Source organism: Oryza glaberrima, chromosome 7, assembly GCF_000147395.1.
Source record: "Oryza glaberrima chromosome 7, OglaRS2, whole genome shotgun sequence".
Taxonomy (NCBI): Eukaryota; Viridiplantae; Streptophyta; class Magnoliopsida; order Poales; family Poaceae; genus Oryza; species Oryza glaberrima.
The window spans coordinates 12,483,394-12,492,237 of NC_068332.1; the positions used below are offsets into that span (position 1 = coordinate 12,483,394).

An 8,844-nucleotide genomic window follows, 5' to 3' on the forward strand; every position below is an offset into this window, starting at 1 on the left:
AAAGGCAACCATGTAAATTCCCCTGCAAAACCTAAACCCTAATAGGAGAACCTGTAATAGGATTATAAATATCCCCCTAGTGACATGTAAAGGAGGATCCCAAGAAAAACTTCAATCAATTAATATATCTACTGTTGTTTCCAACACTATTGAGTAACCACGTTCTTCGACGTGCGCGGTTGTCACTTCGACAACAATACCCATATATGTTCCCTTGTCCAAGTAGAATTAGGGAGACAAGTATGGATACGATACAAGTAGTCCTTGTAGTTTCCATATAGAACTCAACTTGTCATTCCTTATCCGAAACTCCTTCTGTATACAAGGTATGGTTCCATATAAGACTTGGTATATGGTGGACCTTGTCCAGCTTAGTCGATTACTATTGGATATGTGGTATCTATCACCATGACAATTCACATACTCAACAACAAAATTAATCACCCACAAATTCGAAAACCATCTAAAAGAATATACAACAACACCACACATTTACAACACATCCTAAAAAAATAATCCGCACGTCGTCGACTCCGGCGCCAGCCATGGCGTGGCGTCCGGTGGTCAGACCTCTCGTTTGCGCCGTCGGCGACTCCTCCAGGCCGTTACCGTCCTCCCCTCCGCCCGCCTGGCCATCGTCTACCGCCGCCTGCCGCCGTCCTCCCCTCCGCCTGCTGCCACCCTCTCCTCCGCCCACCCGCCCACCGCGCACCACTGCCCACCTGCACGTCGCCTGCCGCCGCACTCCCCTCCGCCAGCCCTGCCCTCTGCCAGCTTGCACGCCGCCTGCTGCCGCCCTCCCCACTACCCACCCACCCGTCGCCTGCCGACGTCCTCTCCTCCGCCTGCAGCCGCCCTCCCCTCCTCCCGTCACCCCGCACCACCGCCTGCCGCAGCCCGCCGCCAAGAGGAGGGGATCGAGGAGAAGTAGTGGAGGTAGGGAGGCGAAGGGATAAGAAGAGGAGGAGTTGGGCGAAGGGATAAGAAGAGGAGGAGTTGGGCGAAGGGATAAGAAGTGGAGTAGGCTTGTGGTTGCCCTTTTTTTTTTCAATCCTTGGTCCCGGTGGGTAACTAAAGATATTGGATGCCTGACGACTTTTTAAATCAGGACTACAAAGATCAAAAAGTTTCCTTGGACTTTTTAACTGGGACTACAAATGATTTCTAATGTGATTTTTGCGATCTCAGCAAAGATCACTTCTCCTATAGTGTAGTATAGATAATTCGTTTTGAATTTATACCCCTTTGCTCATTAATCGTGTCTCCATGAGAAACACGTACGGATGGGATAGCTAGATCTCCGCCTCCACTAAACCCGACAGGAACATTTTTTTTCTCAAGAATCCTCCCCGTCGGTCGCTCAGGGGGAGGGAGGAAAATCGGGCGCTCCCTCCCCCACGATGCGCGCGCCCCCTGGGGGCCCACCCACGTGTCCCTTCCCCCACCTGCCATGTGTCTCCACCATATACTCCATTGCAACAAATCACCCACATATTTTGGAAACCCTCTATTAAGAGAATTCGTTTTATTTTTGTTCCACCAAAAATGTTTCACCTAGTGGACTCACAATGTTTCACTATGTATAGTCGTATAGATCTAATATTGAAGTGCATTGAAACATTCTTTTGCAATAAATCACCCACATATTTTGGAAACCCTTTATTAAGGGAATTCGTTTCATTTTTTGTTCTAGAAAAAATGTTTCACCTAGTGTACTTATAATGTTTCACTATGTAACGATCAAATGTTGCAGTGAACTGAAACATTCTTTCGCTACTTGTTGAAACATTGTGAAACATTGTTTTATATAAGGTGAAACAATGCCTGATTTAAATGATTGAAACATTTTCGATCTACTTAGTGAAACAATTCAGATATACTTTGTGGAACATCGTGCAACATTTAAAAATAATTCAATAATAAGCTAACAAAAATTTTCGTCGGAATATATCCATGTGTGCTATTGTTTTGAAGATTTAATTGCAACAAATTTAATAGTGCAATTGGATTATGATTTAGATAAATAATTTAAGAGAAAAAAAAGTTTAAAGTGTTTTTGCACGCATGCATCATGCTAACGTCAATGCTCGATTTTTCCCCACTCCCATCAGACGCACGATGCGTAGGTGGATGCATTTTTTTTCTCCGTTTAATTCTTAATGAAGAATCACTTAGACCATTTCCAACCCAAGACACTAGACATAGTTTTCATAAACTCTACATCATCAAGAAATGAGTACTAGACACTACTCTTCTAATGTAAACACTACTATTCCATACTTAAATTTGATGCTACTTATCACATATGATGTCTTAGATGTTGTGTAGAAACTATATCTCATGCAAGATATGGTTTATTTCTCTTTCCTTGTTTATTCACTTGCCACATCATTTTTCATCATAGGTGACAGCTTATTTAATACTATGGACATCTGTTAGGTTGGGAATGGACTTATATCCATCCCCATCCTGAATTCCCCGCGGGAAATCGAGGAACGGGGCATTGCCATATGTAACCGAACTCAGCCTCAGGTGGCCACCGACTTGGCCGGCAATTGACGAACTGCTGTCTTGAGGTTCGTTGACCATGTTTCTGTCTGTTTGCACGAGTACTAATTAGACAACTAATCCTAGTGATTAATTAAGTAATAACAAATAGTACTACTATGCTGATTATAAATTCGAACAATGAATAACCAGACGTGGTCGGCGGATTATGGGCGGAAGCAGCCAATCAAATCCACGTGCAGCATGTTGTGATGCACTGCCCTTTCGTCGTTCAGATTTTGAGTGCTATAGTATTTTGATTTCTAAAACAAATGACCGGCTACTCCAGTTAGTCGTACAGTTAATCTTATTACCTTAATCTTGTTTTTTCTGTGACTTATAAGGTTCTCCCTCCGTTTCGTATCACAAATTGTTTTTTTCCTAGTTAAACCTCTCTCTAGGTTTGATTAAGTTTATAGAAAAAATTAATAACATCTACAACAGCATAAGTTTTATTAAATATATATCATTGAATACATATTTTATAATGTGTTTGTTTTTCTTAATGTTGTTATATTTCTATAAATTTAGCTAGTAACAAAATAGAAACGATTTATACTGTAAAACGGAGGGAATAGTGCAATTTTAGAATTAATATATCTGGAGTTCTCTTTTTTCATCACTCAGCCTTACCATTGCATCGCCAAAGGTACAAGCATAAAACCATTGCCATACAATTATTATCCATCTCACCCTTAGTGCCTTATTAGCATATGAATTTGTTTGTTATGGATAGTGTTAAGAACACACTTCAACTATGCCATACATGCTTGACATTCTATATATTATTTTAATTTTAAACCTGATAGGCAGGGTGTACAATTACACTATGAATTTGATCATCTACGATCTCTAATTTGTTTGCTCTTCTCACAATTGGTCAACTTTATCTTTATTACCACCATCGTTTTTAGCCTCAAGCCTTAGTGTCACCACCATCTATCACTCTTCTTCGGGAGCTAAATCCAACAGCCACGAGCTTGTTATCACCAGATCTGACAGCCTCGAGCTCGTTGTGGCTAGATCCAACAAAGATAAGTCTATTAGAGCTCGAGAAACGGCCCTTGCGAATAAAAAGAAATAGGAATAAATATAATCTACAATTTCTTATAAAACCGTTCGATCTAAACAAGAAGGATTAACTAGTGATTTTCCTATGATCTTAACCGACTAGTAACAAATAACAAAAACTAACATGCATCTCTTTTTCACGCTGGAATATGCAAGCAAGCAACGGTAAGCAAAACAGATTCCTAATAGTAAAGCTATACAGTGAAATAATTCTGTAATTAACCATAATGTTAGAATACTTTCACCCAGGATCAACGTCTCTAGAAGCCGAAGATACGTTTGACTGTCTGCAATCATCAGTTGACTGTTTTGTAAACACACGTATGGCTGTGTTTAGTTGGTCAAAAAAAAAATTTAAAGTATACGGACACACATTTCTTTAGATATTACAAAAATTCAAGGTATTTTTGCTAGAATTTTGATACCTCATTCGTGTTTAAAATGGTTTTAGTTTTATGTTTCGGTTTTAATCTATAACTCTACTACAATAAATTCCCGTCTCGTGTAAAAAAGAAGAAAAAAGTCCAACTCAAAAAAGTAAATAAATAAAGAAAAGAAAGTCCAACTTAACGAGAGATTAAAAAAAAAAGCTTCCTCGTCGTCAGTAAAAAAAACATCTTTTGTCCGACTACGGTAGAAAAAGGAAAAAAATCTCCGAGTAAAAAAAACAAGTCCGTTTAGTTTTTTCTGGCACCGGTATTTTTTTTCTTTTTTTCTTTGCATGCAAAAGAATTTTTTATGCTCACACGCTAAGGCTTTTTGGTTTTTTGTCCCTTTTTTTAATCCGGTCTATTCACCGCGCATCTCTCAGGTGCTTTTAGTTTTTTTTGTTGATCTTTTTTTTCGCCGGTTTTTTCTCCCGTGCGCTTTTAGTTTTTCTCCTCCGGTTTTATAATCCCATTTGTTCGGCGCACACCGCCGCCATATCGATCGTGTGTTTTCTTCTCCAATTTGATTGCAAAAATCGATTCCCCACTCCTCTCTCATCATTTTCTCCATGATTTTTCCTTCAATTCGGCTTTAATTGCTGGATTTAATATGTGTTCTATAGTTGCAGATGATGACGGCGATCTTCCCCGGTCATTTTTATCCCGAGTTTTATACTCTGATTTTGAGGAAAACAGAAAGAGTAGATCGAGTGGATCAAAAACCCTCGACCAATTTTGGTTGACCAAGAAAGATTCGGCCGGATTTAATAGGGAGATTTGCTCTAGCAAACATACGGGCATAGGATTATCTTCGGGAGGTTGAAGATGGTAGTTATATTTGGGAAGTTAAAGATGGTAGGGTCGAAGAGAAGCAGACTAAATGGAGGGAGGTAGTAGACTAGCCTAGGGTTGAAAAGGAAGGAAGGCTTTTGGCCAAAAACCCAGGAAATATTTTCATTAAATTTTTTAATTATAATCTATAGCGATCCCAATGTTAAGATTTTTATTAACTTTTTTAATTATAGTGTATAGTGATCCCAATATTTCAATTTATTACTTAGCTTTTAATATATCACTGAAAAAAGTCTTTACCCGTTGCAACGCACGGACATCTTTTTTAGTGAAGTATTAAACGTAGACTAATAACAGAACAAATTATAGATTTCGCATGTAAACTACGAGATGAATTTATTAAGCCTAATTAATCCGTCATTAGTAAATGTTTACCGTAGCATCATATTGTTAAATCATGGTGTAATTAGGCTCAAAAGATTTATCTCGTAATTTACATGCAAACTGTGCAATTGTTTTTTTCATCCATATTTAATGCTCAATGTATATGTCCAAATATTTGATGTGACGAAAAAGATGAAAGTTCGACGAAAAAAAATTTTGAATCTAAACTCGTAAAGGGCTAGGCTATTTGATCTGCCCATCTCTATGACGATAACCACCCAACTGATCATGCAGTCTCACCTATTTAATGGACACAACTACACCGAGAGTGCTAGCTGGATAGTGCTAAAGAGAGACACCCTTCTTTCCAAAAGAAGCTACTAGTACACTCAATATCTATGTTTTTTTTTCTTTTTAGAGAAGTTTCTCTTAAAATACTTATCCGATTTATAATCCGATTTTACCGTTGTGTTCGTTGCAATTAAATCTTTACAACAAGATCTTACATGATTATATTCTGATAAAAATATATATATTTTGTAAATTACTTTTATTATATATGTAAGTTACTTTTGTCATATACATAAATTACTTTTAGATTTAAACTCTTTAATAACTTATATATTCGTATTATTTTTAAGATCTATTTGCATCATTATACTCTACATAAAATATGTGACAATGCAAGATCCATATTTGATATATATTCAAATATTTTATTAATTTAAAAGTAATGTATTTAAATTGCAGAAGTAACTTAGCTATACAATAGAAATAACTTAGCTATACAATAAAAGTAACTTAGCTATGCAATAGAAATAAGTTTCTGTAGTAGAAGTAATTATATGTAACAGAAGTAACTTAGTTACAAGTACTTCTAACTCTATGTAGTAGAAATAATAATTTACATAAATCATAAAAGTAACTTAGCATAAAATGCAAGTAAATTGTTACAACATTAGAAGTAAATTCGTTGTAAAAAAGAAATTATGGTCTATCAGAAAAATAAATTTAAAGTCCACAAATTATAGAATTGACTAAAAACAATAATACAAATAATTAATTTAGAGCATTATGAATGTATAAGAAGTAACTTAGTCAAATCTAAAAGTAATTTATATATATGATAAAAGTAACTTACGTATATAATAAAAGTAATTTACAAACATAAATATTTTTTCGTCATAATATAATCATGTAAGATTTTGTTGTAAAGATTTAATTGTAACGAACACAATGGTATAATCGGATTGTATATCGGATAAGTAATTTTGGAGAAAATTTTATAAGAAGGGTAAAAAGAAATGCATGTATATATAGATGTCTAGGCGTTTGTCTGTTGTCTCCCGTATTGATGTGTAGGTTTTCTCTGCTGTGTAGGCTTTCTATACTGTCTCATGTTAAGACTAAACAGAGAGAGGCTTCTCTATTTAGATTTTACCTTAATGCCAACCCAAACCCAACCCAACTCCCAACTGCGCTAGCAGCGCACAGCCACCACCACCACCACACAGCCTCATCGTCACCAACCTGAGCACCTGACCACATCAAGCAAAAGCAAAGCACCATTTACACCATCCAAACCCATGGGCTTCCCGGCGGTGTACTACTGCGTCATCCTCCCGCCTCCGCTCCACTCCCTCCTCCACCTCCTCGAGTGCATCTCCCGCGGCTGCGCCCTCCCGGCCGCGCTGCTCTTCTCCGGCGGCGACGCCGACGCCGACGAGCAGCTCGCCGCACCACCACCCGGCGCCGCCGCCACCGCCGCGCGCGCCCAGGCCAACGGGATCAAGAGCCGCCTCCCCGTCGTCAGGTTCAGCGGATCCGGCGCCGACGGGGAGGAGGAGGACGGCGCCTCCTCCGCCGACGCTGCCGCGGAGGCGTCCCCGCGCTGCGCCGTGTGCCTGGCCGCCGTGGAGGAGGGGGCGGAGGTGAGGCAGCTGGGAAACTGCTCCCACGCCTTCCACCTCCCCTGCATCGATCGGTGGGTCGACATGGGCCACTTCACCTGCCCTCTCTGCAGATCTCTCCTCTGATTAATCTATCGCTTCCTTGTTAATTATTCTTTTCCTTTCTAGTTTAGCTTAGCTCAATTTAGCTTCCAGATACTTTCAGCAGTTTGGATCTTACTAGCATCTACTACCAGTCTACCACTACTAGGCTGTTTCACATACATGTAATGATGTACACGCTTAATTAATTATTCTATTATTATCACACAAGAGAAAGAAAATGTACACCTTTCTCTGAATTTCCTGTTACTCCTAATTCAGAGCTAACTTGGCATGCTTGTTGTCACAATTTGCTTGGCTTTCTCTGAATTTTTCTGTTAGTTCAGAAAAAAGAAATGTACATGCTTGATGCTTCCATGGAACTTGTGCTGGTCATACAGAGTGGAGTGGAGTAGTATATTTTAACAGAAGATTAGCAATTGACGCTTGTGCATGTGTAAGCTAGTTTGGTAGGCTGATGATTTAGTCAAGCAAAGCTTCCCTGCATTAATTTGTGCCTAGCTGGAGAGAGTACTTATTACTACCTGGATTGGTCATTTGACTGTACGACGGCATCATGATCCATGCAATTGGACACTCAATTAGATAGTTGACCTCGGCCACAGGAGAGTGTGAAGCGAACCCCTGCGATGAACACCGTGCCATTGTTTATTTTCTTTTGCACTGATCGAAGTGGAAACACATGGTCGGTCGTCCAGAGTGACGATTGACAGTGTCATCATGATGCATAAACCACTGAGTAGCTTCGTTGTTTACTTGCTGGAACGTACGGAGTACATCCTTCATGCTACATCCCCGTTTACTTGTCATCAGTTAGTAGTATCATCTTTAAACATTATTAATACTAACTTTTAAATGTCTAATTTATGATTAATGAAAATTACCTGGTTTATATTTGTCACACAACATATATTGTTAACGTGGCATATTTTTATGTATATATAATATTTTCGGAAAAAAGACAAGCAGTCGAAGATTACAGGTGAATAGTGTCCAAATTTTTGAAAACAAGGGGGAGTATATACCTTTGCTGTTTGCTCAATCTTAACTTCTCAACTGCCCATTGTTGGTAAAACATACTCCTCGTTTCTAAATGGGCCTACGTGTATTTATGTCGTCATATTTTTTAAAAAAAATAATCATCATGTATTTACACCGTAAGTCCCTAAAGTATATATGTAATTTTAATGTATTTATAATATAAGTTCTAGAATTATATATATATATATATATATATATGTAAGTCCTTAAATTATATATGTAATTTTAGTATATTTACAATGTAAATTTCAAAATTATATATGTATTTACAACGATAAAATATAGTGTCTCTGTTTTTCTATGCTTACGTTGTCATTATTTCGATGTAATAATTTGGTGTTAATCATATTCTTATGAACTAGCGTATGAACACATGACGGTAGACACACAGTAGTACTCCCGCACGAATCTAAAGGGAGATCCCAGGGATACGAGTTTGACTGTAATCTAAGAAGATTCGTGGCTACATAATTACAGCAAAACCGTTTGAGAATAGATGACGATTAAAGATTAAGGGCACGTAAAACCAAAAAAACTACTCCAGCGCATGATTAATTGAGTTTTAATTA

General features: G+C 38.3%; 1 protein-coding gene across 1 annotated transcript; it reads left to right on the plus strand.

The window, feature by feature from the left end:
- Positions 1-6,698: 6,698 nt before the first annotated feature.
- LOC127780031 (brassinosteroid-responsive RING protein 1-like) lies at positions 6,699-7,986 on the plus strand. The gene has a single exon (XM_052306991.1). It carries the CDS (start codon positions 6,809-6,811, stop codon positions 7,256-7,258), a length of 450 nt encoding a protein of 149 aa, XP_052162951.1. The 5' UTR covers positions 6,699-6,808; the 3' UTR covers positions 7,259-7,986.
- The last annotated feature ends 858 nt before the right edge of the window (positions 7,987-8,844 follow it).

Excerpts from the sequence above, each read along its gene's own strand:
- LOC127780031 (XM_052306991.1), top strand. The coding sequence starts at position 6,809 with ATGGGCTTCCCGGCGGTGTACTACTGCGTCATCCTCCCGCCTCCGCTC.